The 20,744-nt window shown below is 43.3% G+C and overlaps 3 protein-coding genes across 3 annotated transcripts; 1 reads left to right on the plus strand and 2 right to left on the minus strand.

Annotated features, from left to right (window-relative positions):
• Positions 1-2,168: 2,168 nt before the first annotated feature.
• Positions 2,169-5,578, minus strand: LOC120660106 (cyclase-like protein 4). Its single transcript, XM_039938463.1, has 6 exons — positions 5,089-5,578; positions 4,862-4,906; positions 3,982-4,054; positions 3,514-3,611; positions 2,588-2,658; positions 2,169-2,460 (listed from the first exon to the last, which is right to left on the minus strand). The coding sequence occupies exons 1-6, from the start codon at positions 5,561-5,563 to the stop codon at positions 2,335-2,337; spliced, it is 888 nt and encodes a 295-aa protein (XP_039794397.1). The 5' UTR covers positions 5,564-5,578; the 3' UTR covers positions 2,169-2,334.
• A 642-nt stretch (positions 5,579-6,220) lies between these two features.
• Positions 6,221-10,100, minus strand: LOC120660107 (probable protein arginine N-methyltransferase 3). The gene is made up of 7 exons (XM_039938465.1): positions 9,741-10,100; positions 9,041-9,544; positions 8,832-8,929; positions 8,249-8,327; positions 7,902-8,162; positions 7,645-7,812; positions 6,221-7,078 (listed from the first exon to the last, which is right to left on the minus strand). Exons 1-7 carry the CDS (start codon positions 10,020-10,022, stop codon positions 6,641-6,643), a joined length of 1,830 nt encoding a protein of 609 aa, XP_039794399.1. The 5' UTR covers positions 10,023-10,100; the 3' UTR covers positions 6,221-6,640.
• Positions 10,101-10,657: 557 nt separating this feature from the next.
• LOC120660108 (DNA-directed RNA polymerases II, IV and V subunit 3-like) lies at positions 10,658-20,247 on the plus strand. The gene is made up of 3 exons (XM_039938466.1): positions 10,658-11,296; positions 12,385-12,622; positions 19,844-20,247. Exons 1-3 carry the CDS (start codon positions 10,812-10,814, stop codon positions 20,102-20,104), a joined length of 984 nt encoding a protein of 327 aa, XP_039794400.1. The 5' UTR covers positions 10,658-10,811; the 3' UTR covers positions 20,105-20,247.
• The last annotated feature ends 497 nt before the right edge of the window (positions 20,248-20,744 follow it).

A 20,744-nucleotide genomic window follows, 5' to 3' on the forward strand; every position in this document is an offset into this window, starting at 1 on the left:
GCTTTGATGGGATCTGCACCGACACTAAGGTGATCGTGCTGTGGTACTCCACTTGTGGGTAAAGTTGCACACCTCTACAGAGTGTAGAATCTATTCGAATAGCCGTGCTCACGGTATTGAGCGAGTTAAGGTTTGGTCACACAACTAGACTTTTGGGAAGGATGTTTTCATGGCGTGAGTTGTTTTTGGAAGGTGTCCGGCAGTTGTGCCGTGAGCTACTGCGGATGAGGAGTCCGGTAGCATTTAAACTTGGATCCTTTGTGTAGGATCAACCCCACTCATTATTCGGTTAAGTGAGAAACTGCTTTAAGAAAACCTTTTTAAAAAAACTAAACCCCTGCATGTGTAAAATCTAGCAATACCGCAAATAAACCTCAGCCCTATCCTTGATTTATCCTGCGCATATCTGTGTTACCCCCCCTCCGTGGATGGGGTTGGACTTGTTGAGTATTTTTGTACTCACCCGATATATATTTGCGGTTTTTATTCAGAAGAAGATCCGGACTACGCTATTGAAGACGTCGAGTAGAGGTTGCATCCGAACCCCAACCTTGCCTGTGGTGTTGGCCCTCTGCAAGATGATTCTGCTGGCGCGATACTCTGAGCCCGAGCTGGATCCCATGTGGGTCGTGCTTTGGTGTATCACTGTAGCCTTTTTACTTCTTATTATCGTTTGTATCGAGTGTCCGCCTCCTCGGAGGTTTGTACGGTGACATACCATTTGATGTAATAAATGTGTATCAGCCTCCTGGGACTGATATTTGTATCACATTTAGTCTCTACTTATGTGGGGACGCTTCAATACTATTTTTTTATTTTCTTTCACATAAATAAGTTATTATATCAATGAGAAAAGTCTTTATCCCCTGGACTTGCCACTGAATCTGAAAACAACCCCGAACTAAAAAATAGAAATCTTGCATTCCTCAACTTTCAATACCGGTCAAATAACCTCCTTGATCATTTCAAAGCAGTTTTATCTAGTGATTTTGCTTATGTGACAATAGAGCCTACGTGTTAGAGTCCACCTCATTGAACGCATGGTAGTGGACCCCTCTTGTCAAAAGTTTATTCCCTTCTCTTCCTCTCGCTCCTCCCTCCCTCTCTCTCCTACTCCAGGACGGCACTTGTCTTGGCGAAGAGCTCCTAGGCAGCGCCGGCAGAAAATGAGCAGCGACGCTGGTGAAATCAACTGTGAAGCAAGCAAAATTGACTGCGAATTGGTGGTCCAGCCACCCTAGCTGTGGTTGCAGGTCGCCGAGGTGCGCAGTCCCCCGATGGGGGTAGCAATGCAGGAAATAGTTTTGAATTATCATCATGACGAATCTCTTGAGTCGATTGTCAGGGTCCTATCGTGGAGAAGTGAAGTAATACTTGTTAAATTTAAACCATGGTTGCTTGGATAGTTGGTTGAACTTCTATCATGTTTCATCAGCCTTCATGGATAACTTGTAATATAGATATGTAAATATATATTGAAAGACAAGCTACAATGTATATGAAAGGGTTGTCTTAAATGTAGCCCGAATGTGCATGTCCTGTGTTTGCTCCGATCATCAGTTCTTGCCTTTTTGTTATGGGTTGTTGTCAGTGCCAGGAGATTACTGAGGAATTATGTTATTGTGAGGTTCTATCATTGCTTCAATTTTCTGAAAAATCTATCTTGGTGTTATGCTAATCGCTTGCTCTGTCAGCTTCAAAAATGAACAAACAATTAAGATGTGTACTAATAACGGATTATAAGGAAATTCTCATATTAATCGAAAATTCTCTCTCACACACAATCAATCAATACTTATACTAACATAGAGCATGTTAATCAAAACTCTCTCTCTCTCTCTCTGTAATAAAATATTATACAACTATGGAAAATCCATCCATTCCTTTTTTTTATGGAGCAACAATAGTCAATAAAGAAACAAAAATTGTCAACTTTTGTTGGGTGAATGGTTGGTATGATATGGTATCCTTTATCGTCTCTTTGTGGAGAGATTTTAAATCCATGGAGCATGACAACAATTTTCTGTCAAGATATTGTGTTAACTGATTCAAACAATCATTTGATGTGTACCTATTTTGTGAAACCTCATGTATTAGGTCAAGTTTTCTCAAGCATTTTTCATTTAATCTAATATTTTAAACCAAAAGTAATTTGTTGCTAGCACAAATAAATAGAGTTGTGAGATATATGATGCAAAAGAAGCAGTCGTGATTTCTGATTCGGTCATGTGCTTTGACCTTTCTTATTTCATTATCATACGTGCCATAAGATAGTACAAAGGTTTTCTAGATGGTTATGAGGTTTCCTAGATGGACAATGGTTATAACCATGTATCACTTGATAAGGATGCATCTTGCCGGAGAACCTTCAGCACCGCGCAATCTTAGTGGCAAGCAATGCAAAGCATATATTCCAGGGGTAACATGCTCCAGATTTAAAGCTTCCACAAGGATGACCTCCTAAAAATAAACATATTATTATTTGTAAGTTGTAAATCTCAAAGTAAGAAAATGCATATAATTAAGCACATAAGGTTAGTAATAAATGGGATTACTGCAAATAAAGTGTATGAGATTAAAATATTACCCTTTTTTCAAGAAATACTAGATGGGCTGGAATGCATTCATCAAATGCACCCACAGACAAGTAATCGACTCCTGCATAAACTAAAGGATGTTACCTAGAAGAAGAAAAGTAGGAAAAAATAGAACGAGAAGCACTAAAATTAAATATTTAAAATAATCTTGTACATATTTATATATATGTTTGGTATCAAAAAGTCCTAGTATTTCATTATTATTTGTGTACACACCCAAATATCTTTAATTTTCCATCACTCTTACTGTGATATTCATTTAAATATGTTTATATGCCTTTCACACTACATCTAAATCTCTAACCATCCATGCAATTTCAGTTTCGAGGTAACTTGCGGGATTTATATCAACAAAAGAAAAGGATCGCACAGTAAACCAAATAAGCTGAGTGCTAGGATACAAAAAAAAAACTCTTAATAAGTAAAATGTATCACAAGTTTGTAACTTACATAAGCTAGCATGATCTATATAAGTGAGCTCAGATAATGCAAAAAGATGATATCATGATCTCTCTCTTTTTCATTGTTAACAACTCATAGGTCAACATTATAAGATTGGACATAGGAAACACAATGATCAAGTCTTTCATGTATACAAAGTTTTTGAACTATATCTTTAAAATTGGAGTAGTTAATCTAATGACCTGTTTCCCTCACAAAAACTGTGTTCTTTTGTACCCATTTAAACTATATTGAGATGAAGAAATGGTTCAGATAATGCATCTTTCAGTGACAAAGAATTCTTTTACATGTCTGACCTTTAATGATTATTGATGAAAATTATCCTTAATTTGCATAGGCAATTGCCAATGCCTACAATCATTGTATTAACTATATTTTGAGAGAAGACTTATTTTTTCTAAAAAAAAGATCAATACAGAGATTGTTGCTTCCAAAACAAATGGACCTAACTTACCAACTAGTTTAATGTTAGTATTGTCAACCAACCATTGTGCACCATCCTTCATGAAGCCAACATAACTTGTATCAAACTCTTTCTTCCACATAAGCTTTCTGCATAGAGAATACAATTTTTTTATCACCCATGAATTAAGAACCTCATTTTAACATAGACATCATCTCAACTACTGAAAAATATGGGAACAAAACCATTTATGAAGAAGCTATCTCAAGATTAATAGGTGGTTACATTCAGGGAATCTTCATTGGGGCATCTTTCCTCATGGAGCTAATATAATTTAGGTTGAAAGTGTTGTTATACCTAATATCACAATTTACTTTCACTATTTGACTAGCCTTGCAAATTGAAGGCCGTTATCATGCACGATATGTTAAATCTATCATTATGACAACATGGTACATGTGTGTTTGCATGTGCCTATGTATATTCTTTGGTCTATGTAATATGGTGTAGAAAACATACCTATCGGTATTTAAGGTTCGGAAGAGTACACGTCGAACACCTTCGGGAATGTGAAGGGATGCCATGACATCAGCTAGAATGGGGAGAAAAAATAAAGTATCATTTTGTGAGTTATATTGTATTAAACCGATTTATATTACTTTCTTATTTGAATTGCGAGTTTAATTTGCTAACCATCCTAGAAGTCCGCATTTTATAAGTTCATATCGCTTAAGAGGGGGTGAATGGCTTTGGCACCAAGGAAAATTAGGTAATGTTTATTTGGTTGTATATATATAGTGTTGGCCACAATTGAAAGTACAGGGCTTTATCTGCGACGAAAAATATAGCGATATACATGACTATCAAGGGAACCATATTTATCACACAAGCACATCACATTTTCAATATTATTTACTATTTTTTAAAAAATAGTAGGGTTATGTATGGTCATGTCTGAGCTATATCTATATAGTCAAATCTGCATTAGTGGAAATAACCATTTGTAAATAATTAAAAGGTTTGCAAATATATAATGAAGGATGGACTTGCTTGAAGAGTAGTGGTTGCGCTTGCACGCTAAGTTCAACACGAGTTATGCATGGTACTACCTCCGCCTAAATTATAGGTTGTTTTATCATTTCTAGATACATTCTTTTTGTCATGTATATAGACATACTACATAATTAACATACTAATTTGTTTAGTCTTAATATGTATTAAGCGTACTATTTTTTTCTAGTCCCTTTCACACGTGTGCGTAGGAAATAGTGATGTTTCTTGGCTGATTCTAGTTTACCTGCAAAACTAAAGTATTATGCAGTAGTGGAGTGTTTACAATAATAGTAGGAGGAAACGTATAGTATATGCTCGTTCGGTATGTTCTATCTATCTGGTTTACCTGTTATGTTCTTATCTCTGGGAACATCAACCAACAGCGCTGGCCCTGCACACCATTTCAATTGAAAAAACAAGTTCAGTCACATAAGTGTCCTTCTCATAAATTAATTCAGGTCAAATCAGTTTTACAAATTTTGGACAAAGAGAGACCCCTGCTGGCTTAATTATGCTGAAAGCTACAAAATAGCCAGTGCTAGTTCATCAAGTTGTTGTGAGTTGGTTTGGTACCGTTGAGGACGGCGAGGTCGAGCGTGTCGACGTCGAAGCCGGCGTCGTAGTAGTGCTCGAAGACGTGCCCCGGCGCGTCGACGTGGGTGCCGGAGTGCGCGGTGAGGCGGAGCTCCGAGAAGTTGGCGATGTCGGAGCCGTTGCGCATGGACCGCGCCAGCCGCAGGAACTCGCCGGAGCCCTCCGCCGACTCCCACGCCGGCATGTCCGCGCGGTAGTAGTGGCTGATGTCCACGATCCGGCCGCCGTCGAACTCCTCGCGCCGCTCCGGCGCCGGCAGCACCGCCACGCCGCATGCCTCCTCGGCGCCGTGCGCGTAGCCCGGGTGCGCCGCCGGCTCACCGCCGGAGGCGACGGCCGCCGCCGGGAGCAGCAGTAGGGGAAGCAGGAGCAGCGGCGCGAGCTCCATGGAATTGGAATGGATATGCCTTTTTGGAAGTGCAGTTGACACGTACGTGTCGGTGTCTGCACCCATCAGCTGAATTAATAAGGGGCACATTTCCAGGGAGTGACTGATTGAGGAGCCGTGGAAGTCCAATGTTTCCACATCATTGCTTACGATCGCGTGGTAAACCAACTTTTTCTTAGTCGCCTATTGAAAATGTGGCAGCAGGTATCATATATCATCCACAGACTTTAGCTATTTTTTGTTATAAAGTAGTACTCCCTAACTACCTGCAATTTGGCATTACATTGCTAGGTGCATTGTCTACAAATTTTGCATCAAGCCAAATAAAGGGGCGAAACTACTGGGCATGGCCAAATTTTTGGCTTGGCAGTTGAGGGCTTCAAATCAAACACAATTTTAACTGAACTTGCCACATATAGAACATATAATGCTCCTCGTCATGGTGAACGCGCCTAGAATACTTAAATGTAGTGTACTAGTGTGCCTGGAATCTTATTAGGGCAAACCACTTTTAAAATGTTATGACTAGAAAAATGGCGCACCTGCACGAACACAAGTACCAAATTATGCCTCGTTTTTAGTTGTATTCCTGTTAGCAAACATCTGCAGATTTCTGTTTACAGTGCCATGATTCACATCCACAACTGACAATAGTTCTGGACTGAAAAAGCCCATCCTCCAATAACGAAACAGACTGCCAGTGTTAAAATCATGTGAACATCATAAAGTATTTAAATGAACTGGTATCTGAAATCATCTTTGTTGTTCTTGATGCACAATACGTTTGATCACTATTACAAATACATCATGTTTTCTTCCAACCCCATCAACATCATTCAAATGAATTTCAGGGCCAACCATTGTGAATCCAATTTTTGTCACCCTAACCATCCCAGAAGACCTGCTCAGTGAAGGAGTCGTCAACCATCATTTGAAATCATCTGTTGTTCTTGATGCACAATACGTTTGATCACTATTACAAATACATCATGTTTTCTTCCAACCCCATCACTCTAGTTGCGCAAAGTGCTCCATCCAGCATGCAAAACTTGGCCAACGAATAGAACACTGATAACAATTGCTGTTGATGGCAGAAGATGGCAGGAAAGACGCAAACTTAATCCAAAAGTGGTACATGATTAGTCAAAGATTGAATATCTGAATAGGCCAGCTGCGCTTCCGTCCATCCTTGCTGAATGCTGTGGTTTCAACCGATATGTCTATGCTACGGTGCTCAGATGCCCTCACAATGCTTATCCGGGATTTGAGCATCGTGGCTGGGCACTCATCTGTGCCAACCCATGCAGATGAACCAAGGGTTGACGACTCCTTCACCATTGCGATGGGCTCTTCAAAGGTGAAGATTGTCTGTGACCAGTGAGTTGGGGTACAGAAGGGAGAGGTGGAGAGAACAACAGGGTTCTCCTTGCAGAATCTGTCGGTAAACGCCGTGTCGAACCATAAGACAATTCCATAGCACCAGGTTACTCCAGGTACAACAGTACCACTCTCACTGAGCCTCAGCTCAAAGCTTGCAGTAAAATCCATCTCACTTTCCTTCATAGTTGCAAGATCAAAGGACTGCATAGAAGAAATTGAAGCAAGATGTCAGAGTCAGACTACAGATTACAGACCCCTGAAATTGAAATGGCATTTTGGGCACATTTTACAGGATATTCAAAATTCTAAAATATTAGAACAGTACAATTGGAAACAAAAAATTACAAACCTACATTTTCTAAAACCAGTTTCACAAAACTACACTTTTATTAACATAGGTATCACAAAGCGAACTTCAACCATTTTCACAAAACTACACTTCTTGTCGATTCATATAAAAAATACATGTTTCTGTTCATTTCATTTCATAACTACACTTTCAGATCTCAAAGATGTAGTTTTGCTATATAAAATGACAAAAAATGTGTAAGCTTTGTGATATGGATGAGAAGAGAAGTTTAGTTTTCTGAAGTTGACTGCCAAGAGTGTAGCTGTGTAGTTTTGTGAAAAAAGGATGTTAATAAAGGTGCGGTTTTGTGAGCTTGGTAGTTAATAGCCAGATTGATTTGTAGCTCTACAGCCATTCAACAAAACAAGGATTATCAAGAAGTAAAACTAAGTAGATATATACAGTTACAGGAACTTACATGGAGTACAGCAGTCTGTGTCACAATATCCTGAGAAGCCACTACATCAACTACAGGAAATCGAGCTGAAGTTGAAGTTACTTCTTTGCCAATACATGACATATCAAAGCCATATACATTTTCCCAAAATGGCAAGCTAGTTCCACCTTTCCCGAAACCAGCACCAAGCTAGAGGATGAATCAGAGGGCACAAGTTATCAAACAGAAAACATAGGAGACGAAAGACAAAGAATACAAGCAAGCAACTAAGGACTCACAATCGTCGCAGTATCTGGAAGAATAGCACCACCAGGTTTGAGGAAATGATCGCGTGCATATAGGACTGAACTCAGCATGGATTCATACAACAGGCAATATCCCATCCATTCACTCACTAACACATCAAAGCCATTTTGTGGAAGTTGTATTTTCTGGTTTAGCTCTTCAGCCTTGGTATGCACAACGCTTATCACTTGAGTACCTTGCTTCTGTTCTGCTTTCACATCTTCATCATACAACAGACCATTATTCTTCGCAACCTGCATCATGCAATACCTATGAAATAATCCTGGTGCAAAGAGGGTTGTTATTTGATACAATATTGAAGAAGAAAAAAGAGACATACTTGGGTAGCCACAGAGGCCATCTTTGCACTCCCATCAACAGCAACAACTCTAGATGCACCAGCCTTGGCTGCAAAAAGACTATTGTAATATATCAGCAGCTACCCATGCAACATTGAAAATTCATCATGCATTAAGAGCAGTCATTTCTACGACCAACGTTGCACTTCAGAAATATGATAACTACACAGCATGTGGTGCTTCCAGCCGCCAACACACACAGGTCATGACAAGAAAGATGGTCTAACACTCTAACTTTAATACTTATATCACATAACATGATAACACACTCATGAATTGAACCACGTACGTCAACGTTGTACCTACTTGGGACCTTAATGCACAACCAAGTCAAAATTATCCATAACTTGTCATTTAAGTACATTTTGGTTCAAGTGTCCAATCAGGAATTGCTTATGAACTATAATAGTAAATGTTATATTTCCCAGATTTGAAATATGTAGTCTATTTGTTTTTGCTGTATCCAAGACTTGCAAGCACTGAGCTTCATGGTTAAGATATACTAACCCACATGTTTACAAGTATTCGATATGTAATCATCATAAGGTTAATGCTTATAGATACCTTAAAATTCCTGTGCCACAACCAACATCCAGTACAGCTGCTCCACTTAAAAGGCTAGGATTGCCCAAAAGAGCATCTCTGTAAGCATCTGTTCTCACCTGAAAAAGGTTATTCAGAGCATTCAGTGTTTTTCAGCCAAATACATATTGCAAATGAATAGATATTTGACAGGAACACATTGACCACATATCCAGAGAGAATTCACCTACTTTATCACCGAGCATCTCTCTGTGAATACCAAATGAACTGTAAGATCCAAAGTAGTTATCATCCACAGTTTTAATTGCCTTGGCATTAACACTAGCACGTGTAACCTTTAGTTGGCTATCATTAGTCTCAAAAGCAAGAGACTCCCTGTCCTCCCGGTGTGTACTCCCAATAGTACACTCTTGCTCAAATCGAGCACTGATATCAGAACCATTTCCTTCCGGTAAGGTGCTCAGCTTGTTCCCCAGTGATTCAGCTAAAACCTCATTCCCTGCTGAACACTTTCCTCTTTCCATGGATGTTCCACATTCCTCATCCTCATCATCGTCGTCCATGGACAAACTGTGCAAAAGGGAGTCGTCCTCCATGAAAGGTTTCAAGTACACATCGTCCCCCCATGGAACCTTTCCCTCAATTAGGTAATTCTCCGGTGCGTGCAAATGGCTGCAGAGTTCGGTGTTGGAAGAGAATGCTTGGCCACAGCTCCAGCATTTATTCTCTGCAACCTGCAAATCAACAATGGCATCCATAATCGATGGGCAGTGCAGCAAAGCACCCACAGAAATAAACAAAATTGCAATTTGAACCAGCTATTCATGCCGCCATACAGCAAATTAATAAAACAATTAGCTAAAAATACTGCTGCAGACATCGAGGTTGTCCCAATCGGTTACTCCGAGCCTAGGATGGCTGTTGGCGCACCTTGGAGCGGACGAAGTTGATGAGCTTGATGCGCCCGTAGAAATCCAGCCCCAGCTCCTTCACAATCCCGTGGAAGTGGAAGCGGTGCTCGGCAGCGCAGTGCTCGAAGAGGGGGCTATCCGCGTCGAACCGTGTGCTGCAGAACAAGCACAGCAGCCCGCCGCCAGCGTCGTCGCCGTCGGAGCACCAGTCATCCCACCCCTCCTCTCCTTCTTCTTCCTCCTCCTCGTCGGACCTTAGCCGCTCCTCCACCTCATCCTCGCCTGCGAGGCTACGCTCCATTGCCTCACCGGTCGCCGCGCCGCCGCTTGGTGTTGGTGCCTCGCTGGAATTAGGGTTTTAGCCTTTCAGGCAGAGAGGAGAGTTTAGGGACTAGTACTCGTTATACCAAATTGGGCCTTTCTTAGTTGCCATTTGCCAGCCCGGCCCACCTCAAGATTTGGAAAAGGAAAAAGTCATTTCCGCCTCCCTCAATTTAGACCGAATTTGTTTTTCCTCCACGAAAACAAAATCAGTTATTTAGACTCTTCGAATTTCCGAAACCATTCGCGCGACCTCTTTTGAACAGTTTCTGAGTGACATGGCAGCGATTTTCTTTTTTTCTTTTATATTTATTTTGATTGAATCTTTAAAAAATTATATTAAATTATAAAAAAATCATAAAAATAGAAAATACAATTTTTTTAGACTCCACATGAGTAGATCTATGCAGTAAACATATTATATAGTATACTTTAGTATAAATTTTTTACTGTAATTTTATATATATATACTTTTCTGTAATTAATTTATAGATACAATTTTTGTTGTCTAATTATAATGAAATTTTTATGGTAGACTAATTATTATATGGTGGAGTTATAGTAAAAATTTTATAATTATAGTATCATGCATGAGTGAGATACCCCTCCTCCTCGGCTCGGCGTTCTCGCCGTTTATTCCCCAAATCTCCCCCCACCCACTGATCCACCCCAAAACCCTTGCGGCGGCGTTGCGCTCCCATCAGCTACCAACCCCAGACCCCCCTTCTTCTCCGGCTGCGGAGCGGGGGGTTCGGCGCGAGGGAGCGAGATGGACCGTCCGGCGGCCGGCGCGTCGTACCAGCGCTTCCCCCGCGTCCGGATCCGCGAGCTCAGGGACGACTACGCCAAGTTCGAGCTCCGCGACACCGACGCCAGCATAGCCAACGCCCTCCGCCGCGTCATGATCGCCGAGGTCCCCACGGTGGCCATCGACCTCGTCGAGATCGAGGTCAACTCCTCCGTCCTCAACGACGAGTTCATCGCGCACCGCCTGGGCCTCATTCCCCTCACCTCCGCCGCCGCCATGCAAATGCGCTTCTCCCGGGACTGCGACGCCTGCGACGGCGACGGCTCCTGCGAGCACTGCTCCGTCGAGTTCCTTCTCTCCGCGCGTGCCACCGACTCCGACCAGACGCTCGAGGTCACATCCAACGACCTGAGGTCCGCCGACCCCAAGGTCTGCCCCGTCGACCAGGCGCGCGCCTACCAGCAGGCGCTCAACGCCGACTTCGAGGCCACCGCCGGGGAGAACAGGCAAGGGATCCCTCATCTAATTAATTAGTTGCCAACCCGTTTGTGGTCGCATTGCGTATTGTTCACTTCATTCCACTGTTGTTCATGCTTAGTTTAGGACGGTAAATCCGTCGGTATATAATTATAATGTGTGCCTCGAATCATTTAAAATTCAAGAGACCACATTTGTAATTGTGTTATCTGCCAATACATCTCCTTGCTTTGGTTGACAAATGAACTCTTTAACTAGCTGTGGGTAAATAAATTATTTGTTCTAGAGCGGTGTAGACATTCCTGTTTCTTCGGCGTTCCAAGCAATTCTTGCCTGGCATATGTATTTCCCCCTTTATTATGATGAGTAGATTGGAAGTCGTATTTAAATCCCTGTTAATATCTTTGACCTTTTGGTGTTGGACAATGTTGAATTCGTTTCATGCTCTACCCTGTTGTATCAGCAACACCCTCTGCACTGCTGTAGTAGTGTAGTCCATATTTGATGGATCTTAATGGCTGGATAGTATTTTGAACTTCAATAGTCATAAAAATTTCATTAGTTGCTGCCTAAAGTTTAAGCTGGTTAAAGGTGAAACTTCTATAGTGCCATTTACCCTAGCTTCTTGTGCTCATTCTTTTGTTCGAAAGAAGTTTATACAATTAGCAGATCACACTTGGGATCACATTGGGCAATATATATGACTGCTATGAAGCAGTATATCAACCATAGCAGTATATCAACCATGCTCAACTAATCTTCTATTTAGAAATGTTAATGGTTAGATCAAGTTATGTTGAAGTAGCTGGGGCAAAACAAATGTTCTGTACCACAATGTCTAACAGGAAAGCTGTGTTGTAAGTTAGTAATGATCTATACTCTAAATTTCTAATTGTTGTGATTTGAAGCACGATAGGGATAAAGAAGCATGGCCAATCTTTGTTTTTTGGGGATTTCCTTGTATGCCATCAAGAAAACTCATAATCCTTCATATGCCATGTGGACCCCAACAGTCACCGAAAGTGAATATGGGGTATTTAGGGTTTAAGCAATTGCATTTGTTAGTATTCTATTTTTACTATTGACTAGTTCTCTTATTTTATGTTGCTGATATCAGGGGAATACTTATTGTAAAGCTGCGTCGGGGGCAAGAACTGAGGCTTCGTGCCATTGCTAGGAAAGGAATCGGCAAGGACCATGCCAAATGGTCACCAGCTGCTACCGTGACTTTCATGTATGAGCCTGACATACGTATCAATGAAGAACTCATGGATACATTGACGCTTGATGAGAAAAGAAGTTGGGTCGATAGTAGCCCTACAAAAGTATTTAACCTTGATCCTATTACCAAACAGGTCAGCTTGTTTTCTCTAGACTTTATACTACTGAATTATGAATTATTTTATTATCCTGTTCTAACATCAACATGAACCTAAGAATTTAACATGTATCGTTATGTAGTATTTTACAGTTTCACACTATAACTGTCTATTTGACCATTTGTTCCTTATATGGTGGTTACTCTTTGCTTGCACCGATGCAGTTTCTGTTGTACTATTTGGTCAAAATCCATCACATCGGTCTCGTAGGCAGTTGATTGTAAGACAGAACTTGTGGTCTATACTGTCCAGCGATGAATGATTCTTGTCTGCTTAGATATATTAAGTCAGGATTAAATCTAGTCAATTTCCTTTGGTTTTAGTTTGCCTAGAAAATGGATTCAAAGTGGTCTGTTTGAAAATGAAAGCTTTTCAGAGCAGTTACTTGCTATTTCTCTTCTGTGAACTTGACATTGTTGCATGCTCGCATGTGTTATGTTTGATACTAGCACCATGTGTTTTCCTTTTTGATACTATTCTGTTTGGTTGTATTTAACATGAGCACGAAACACCTAATTCATCTCTCAGACTCTTACAATGCTCTTAATATAAATGAATTGGAGCTACCATGCTATGCTTTGTTGTATTTGCCTATTCTCTGTTCCTATTTCGGTTATGGTGGTTGTAGTACTGAGCCCCCCCCCCCCCCCAAAACCACCACCACACCCCCCCCCCACCACCACCACCAATCTAATGATAATACTAATAAACGTGGCAGAAGCCCCTTAGTCCCTTACTGCCTCTCACCATCTTACGCAGGCTGTGTGCTAGGGACATATAGTGCAGCAATTCTGTATTGACTAATGCAATTCAATTAGCCCATGTGCTACCTTTCCTGAAGCAGCACAATGATATAGAGGGACAGTTCCAGTTTACTTACTGTGACAAATGTGTGGCGGCTAAGTTTACTGCGCCTAGCCTTAGCCAGGCGAAGTTTAGTTAGGCAGTGCTTGGTTTCTCTACAAATCTAATTTGCCTGCTGGGCCCAGTTGTCATTTTTTTTACCTAATAAGGTTGGTTGATTACTTTCCATGAAAGTGTTGCAAGACTGAACTTTGGCAAGAGTATAAGGCAAGCTTAGGTTTGAACTAAACGTGCCCTGTTTTCCTTTTTGGGCATGTAAGTTGTGATACAATACATATGATATATGGAACCCAGTTCTCAGTCGTGCTTTTCTTAAAAATTCATATAGCACATTTAAACCTTTCAAACCGCCTGCACATTAACACTGCAAATTTGTTCTATGCTTTTTTGAAATAATGCAAATGTTTTGAAACTCAGTACAATGTGTAAACTCTGGGAACAAGGTACGCGAAAAACAAAAAGTGCAAATTAGTGAGTTGCTCACAGTTTCAATGTAGATGAACACGTGATGGTTATTGTGTCTGATACTCCTAGCTTGCATTTAAAGGATCAGTTTTTTCCCTCTCAAATGCGCAGGAGTTCTCGCATCATTTCATTAAAGAAGGGGAAAGGTTTAACATACAGCGCACTAGAAAAGTGAAAGGATCAACTAAAAATTGGAATTCCCTGCATGAGGACATGCAATATCAAGAAAATATATATCATGAGTAGGAATGTTTGAATACAGTACAGATGCTAGATACAAAAATTTAGTCTATTGTGTATCGCCTAGGCGTCCAGGCGGGAAAAAATCCTGGGCGTCCGCGTCGCTTTGCCATTCCTCGCCTTGCCGCCATTCCAGAGCTGCGCCGTCGAGGGTCGGAGCCGCGTGCGCCTCCTCCTGTCCTTCCTCGGGTCTTGCATCGTGCGGACGCGGGCCTCCACCGGACAGAGAGAATCCGCGGCTGGAGGAGGCAGGGGCGGAGAAGGAAGCAGGGTTAGGCGGCGACGGAGGAGGCCAGGGTGGGCGGCGGAGGCGGAGGCGGAGGAGGCAGGGGTGGGCAGTGGCGGAGGTGGAGGAGGGCGGCGGCGGCGGGTGAGGAGGAGGCAGAGGCGGGCTGGCGGCAGCAGTGCGGCTGGAGGAGTCAGAGGAGGAAGAGGTGGGTGGGGATAGGAACCGGTAGGTTAGGGTTTGCATTAGTGGGGAGTTGGGCTGACTGTTGGGCTGATTTAATGGGCTTCTTTTCACCTTAAGGCCCACTAGTTCTCATCTTTTCCTTTTCTTTTACAGGTGACTATCTAAATCTGCTAGGCTAAAGTCTAGTCAAGGAAGTAATTAAGGCGTCACCTTGCCTCGCGCCTTAACTGCCTAGGCGACTGAGCGGTTCCCCATCGCCTCGCCTCGCCTTACCGCTTTAAAAACCTTGATTGTGTATATCAACTCCTTGAAGGGAATAAGTCTCTGTACTTGTGGTCTTTGTGGGGCTGTGTGGGGCTGCAGCATGTGGGGCTGCAGCATCTCATTTTTCTGCAGCATGCACTAGCACCATTGCTGCCCTAGAGGACAGCATCTTGGACTGCTTTAGCATCTAGATAGGACAGCAGTTAGTCCTTTCATTTGGCATCTTAGACTAGGAGTAGTCCTTTCATTTGGCATCTTAGACTAGGAGTAGAATATGCCTCAGTGTTGGCTGCCCTGCAGCTGTGTATAAATGTGTTGCCTCCCCTCCCGTTGGTTGGCATGGCTTTGAGTTTGTGAATGAAGAAAACCCAGAAAATTGCCCCAAGTTCATTGTCATCCTCTCAGCTCAATGAGAGTTAGAAAACCCAGAAAACGAGGCGGCCATCTACCGGCGGGGCAATGGCGGAAATGCCCTGCTGGTGGGTGTCTACGTCGACGACTTGGTGATCACCGGCACCAAGGATGCGGAGGTGGTGGCGTTCAAGGAGGAGATGAAGGCCACCTTCCAGATGAGCGACCTGGGGCCTCTCTCCTTCTACCTGGGGATCGAGGTGCACCAGGACGACTCCGGGATCACACTTCGACAGACCGCCTACGCCAAGCGCGTCGTCGAGCTCGCTGGGCTCACCGACTGCAACCCAGCTCTCACTCCGATGGAGGAGAGGCTGAAGCTGAGCCGTGACAGCACGGCGGAGGAGGTGGACGCTACTCAGTACCGGCGTCTTGTGGGGAGCCTCCGCTACCTCGCCCACACACGGCCGGACTTGGCGTTCTCCGTCGGCTACGTCAGTCGGTTCATGCAGCGACCGACGACGGAGCACCAGCAGGCCGTGAAGAGGATCATCCGCTATGTTGCGGGGACTCACGACCACGGTCTCCACTACCCGAGGTGCCCTGGGGCGGCACACTTCGTTGGGTACAGCGACAGCGACCACGCCGGCGACATCGACACCAGCAAGAGTACGAGCGGGATCCTCTTCTTCCTCGGCGAGTGCCTCGTTAGCTGGCAGTCGGTCAAGCAGCAGGTGGTGGCCTTGTCCAGCTGCGAGGCCGAGTACATAGCGGCCTCCACCGCGTCGACTCAGGCGCTCTGGCTCGCTCGACTGCTTGGTGATCTACTCGGCAGAGACACTGGAGCAGTGGAGCTCAGAGTGGACAGCAAGTCCGCTCTGGCCTTGGCAAAGAACCCCGTTTTCCACGAACGGAGCAAGCACATCCGGGTCAGGTATCACTTCATCCGAGACTGCTTGGAGGAAGGAACCATCAAGGCGAGCTACATCAACACCAAGGATCAGCTTGCGGATCTGCTCACCAAGCCCCTTGGGAGGATCAAGTTCCTTGAGCTCTGCTCCAAGACCGGGATGGTCCAATCTTCCCACAAGACGATGCACAAGACTTAGGGGGAGAATGAAGGGAATAAGTCTCTGTACTTGTGGTCTTTGTGGGGCTGTGTGGGGCTGCAGCATGTGGGGCTGCAGCATCTCATTTTTCTGCAGTATGCACTAGCACCATTGCTGCCCTAGAGGACAGCATCTTGGACTGCTTTAGCATCTAGATAGGACAGCAGTTAGTCCTTTCATTTGGCATCTTAGACTAGGAGTAGTCCTTTCATTTGGCATCTTAGACTAGGAGTAGAATATGCCTCAGTGTTGGCTGCCCTGCAGCTGTGTATAAATGTGTTGCCTCCCCTCCCGTTGGTTGGCATAGCTTTGAGTTTGTGAATGAAGAAAACCCAGAAAATTGCCCCAAGTTCATTGTCATCCTCTCAGCTCAATGAGAGTTAGAATTGAGCTTCTAACACTCCTTAGGTAACCGGTGAAACCACAGAGCCACTTTATTGTTATTAATGGATCTTTGTTTTGATAAGTCAACCTTTTTTTGCTTTCCTTTGATCCTCTCTTTTCTTAGAATGAGCCTTTTGGTTTCTAATTTAGTTTTTGAGGACTTCCACAAGGTTAGTTGTGAGGGGTCTTCATGGAGCATCTATGTAGATGTGAAGCCTTAACTTTTTAAAAAGAAAAAGGAAAAATGAATAGCCAGCAGATTACTGATCTCTCATAGCCTATATATTATCTCTCTCCGTTACCAATAACACTTTTTGTGTTTTTGGTAGCTAGTGCAGTAGTGCTGTAGCAAATTACTCAAATGAATAGGGTGGAGGGAGCAAATTACCCCTACATTTGAGCAATAGGAAAGCGTGTTTTGGTAATCACCAAAAATGTTTTGGTATTGAGGATGGGATTGGTAATCTGCTGGAGTACCTCCCATCACCAAAAGTATAGTTTTTTGGTATCGGGGATAGAGATGAGTAATCTGTTGGAGATACTCTTATGTTTCCTATGTTGGTATGGATTGGCTGTTCTCTTTTAGTTTTGGACTAAATTCCTTCTGAGTTTTGTACAACTAGACTAATCGCTGATATCTTTGCTTAGCATAATGAAACAGATGCCTCAACACGTCTGCTGCCCATTTCAGTAGTGCTTCACTGGCTTTAGCAGGCTTTCCTATTAACATAGGCCTACACCAGGGGTCAGCATTGAGCCCTTATTTATTTGCTTTAGTGATGGATGAGGTCACAAGGGATATACAAGGTGAGATCTCTTGGTGTATGCTCTTTACTGATGATGTTGTGCTAGTTGACGAGAGTAGGGCAGGGGTTAATAGGAAGTTAGAGCTGTGGAGACGCACGTTAGAGTCGAAAGGGTTCAGACTTAGTAGGACCAAGACCGAGTACATGATTTGCGATTTCAGCACGACTAGGCATGAGGGGGGAGATGTTAGTCTAGATGGGCAAGTGGTGGTCCAGAAGGATACTTTTCGGTATTTAGGATCGGTGCTACAAAAGGATGGCGACACTGATGAAGATGTTAGGCATAGAATTTCAGCTGGCTGGTTGAAATGGCGGCAAGCTTCTGGCATCCTTTGTGACAAGAGGGTGCCACAAAAGCTAAAAGACAAATTATATAGGACAGCAATTCGTCCGGTGATGTTATACGGTGGTGATGTTATACGGTGCTGAATGTTGGCCTACAAAAAGGCGACATGTCCAGCAACTGAGTGTAGCAGAGATGCGGATGTTGCGGTGGTTTTGCGGGCACACAAGGAGGGATAGAGTCCGGAACGAAGTTATTCGGGATAGGGTCGGGGTGGCACCAATTGAGGAGAAACTTATCCAGCATCGGCTGAGATGGTTTGGACATGTCCAACGAAGGCCTCCTGAGGCGCCGGTGCGTAATGGGGTTCTTGAGCGGGTCGATAATGTAAAGAGGGGGTAGAGGTAGACCTAAACTGACGTGGGATGAGTCGGTTAAGAGAGACCTTAATGATTGGAATATCTCTAAAGAGATAGCTTTGGATAGGAGCGCTTGGAGACTAGCTATCAATGTGCCTGAACTTTGAACTTATTTCTTTCGGGTTTCATCTCTAGCCTACCCCAACTTGCTTGGGAAAAAAGGCTATGTTGTTGTTGTTGTTCACTGGCTTTAGTAAATTTTAGATTCTGGGTGTTGAAGACATGATCTGTGCTAAAGGATGTTCAATGTATTCCTGATTCTTGATGCATACCCGGCTAATATTTCTAAATTAGCTTTATTGAAACATGTTCTTTATGGAATCAGCCCACCATATGGCATTCATCTTTTTAGGTTGCTAATGTAATTCAATATTAGCCTGCCACAAGACACGCACTGTTCTTTACCATACAGTTAAGTTGATTTCTGCCCCTAAAATTGATTGAGCTACAGCATAAAGTGTGCATCCAAGAAACATAAAATGAAAAAAAAAATAACTTCAACAAACTCTAATGAATCTTAAGAGTAGTTTCTTATTCCTGATACTGTAGGGGTCAATGGTCAGATTGCTTATTTTCTGCAGTAAGATGGTACATCTAGAAATTATTATTTGCTGGGAAGTCAACAAGTGATTGTAAAAATGTAGTTTAAAGTGTTTGTTGATTCCTGAGGGTTCTGCTGAGAAGTTATTAGACCACCTTATTGTGAGTAATGGGGCTTTGTTTTTCAATCTCCCTTTTTTATTACTGAGAAATGGGCCTTTTAACTTGTAATTATTTTCAATTTAAATTGTTTTATTTATTGTGGATTAGCATACTTATGTATGGTTTCTTTGCCTCTTGCTGCTTTAGTGATTGTTCCTATAGCTGCATTTGAAACTATGTATTTGGGAACCAGCAAGATACAATATAAATTGACATATGAAAACCATCCATTAATGAAAAATAGATGGAGAATCATTTTGATTGAGGTGCATTCTAGTTATCATGCATTCTAGTTATCACACTGTAGGCTAGGTGTGCCTTTTGGATGGTTATAGGCATGGCTTGTCACATAAACAGTATCTTTTTTGCCCTACCAAATTTCATGAGAATTTGATTTTCATTGTTGTCAAAGCCAGTCAGCTATAACATGTACTTGAACTGTGGAGCACCTTATCCTCCAACTACTCCTTTGCAAATCTAGCCTCGTCCCTGTGAAGCCAGCAAAATACTAGGTAGTGCAGATCACTTGGGTTGGCCATAAATATCTTATATCTGTTTCAACAGGTGTAACGACCTAATGCAGCATTAGGGTGTTTAGATGCCACATGAATGGTTGATTGCTTCACCTCAAATTTAACGAATCATTTAATGGTAAATATTGCAGTTAAGCTGCTCAGCTTCTGTCTGTATCGTTGCACGTTTGCAAGTATAAATTTAGCTCATGCTCTCCTTTTTCTTTGTTCAGATCGAATGCTATGTCTCGTTATTCAGATTTTGTGGAAAACATACTTGGTTTCATTGCTAATGTTGGACTGATTGTCTCTTTGGCTATACATTTTTTCCATTTTGATAAATCCACGGTGCTGATTGCCTGCGTTTTTTTTCTGTAAATTATCAGGTGACGGTGTGTGATGCTGAGGCATACACCTATGACGATGAGGTGATCAAGAAGGCGGAGGCCATGGGGAAGCCAGGCCTGGTGGAGATCAACGCGAAGGAGGACAGCTTCATCTTCACCGTGGAAACAACCGGCGCCATCACGGCCTACGAGCTGATCATGAACGCGATCACGGTCCTGCGGCAGAAGCTGGACGCGGTCCGCCTCCAGGACGACGACGGCGACCTTGGCGAGCTCGGCGCCCACCTCGGCGGACCTTAGGCATCTTCCTCCCCTTCCCCATTGTAGTAGTCTCATCTAACTGCCCTGCTAGTCGAATAGCCTGATGCCCCTCTAAATTGTCCAGACTATGGATTTCCGAAGCATCCAGTACGATGTTGTGGACTTGAGTCTGCGTTCCCCCTTGTTTGCGCGCCGTTGCCTTCTTCTGCTCCGGATCTCGTCTCAGCGCCGATCTGGCTATACCGTTGATCCCGCGCTGCTTGTGAGAGAGAAATCTGACACATGGATGATGATGAGGTGGAACTGTTCCCCTGTGATGCTGTCTTGCGCGTCCGATTGGTGCTGGGTTGCAGCACTGTTTGGGCGGCATGAATGCAGAGTTATGTGCAGGTTCGTTCCCCAGGGATTGATTGATTGGATACGCTGAATGCAAGGCGTCCCCAACCTTGATGAGGTACCCTGTCCTGGGAGGAGGGTCGATTGCCGGACAGCAGCAGCAGCAGTGGAGGGGTTCTGTGTGCTTTGAAGAGGTTTAGGCCCGTCTAATGCCCCATTGGATGATTGGATCTGCAGTGGGGTGGCGCTGAATACGATGCGGTGCGGAGGAGTTAAGCCGCGCCGTGGTACTGGGAGATTTGGTGATTTCCGGAGTGAATGCCGGGCTGGATCCGGTGTCTCT

The sequence above is a fragment of the Panicum virgatum genome, chromosome 2N (genome assembly GCF_016808335.1).
Source record: "Panicum virgatum strain AP13 chromosome 2N, P.virgatum_v5, whole genome shotgun sequence".
Classification (NCBI taxonomy): domain Eukaryota; kingdom Viridiplantae; phylum Streptophyta; class Magnoliopsida; order Poales; family Poaceae; genus Panicum; species Panicum virgatum.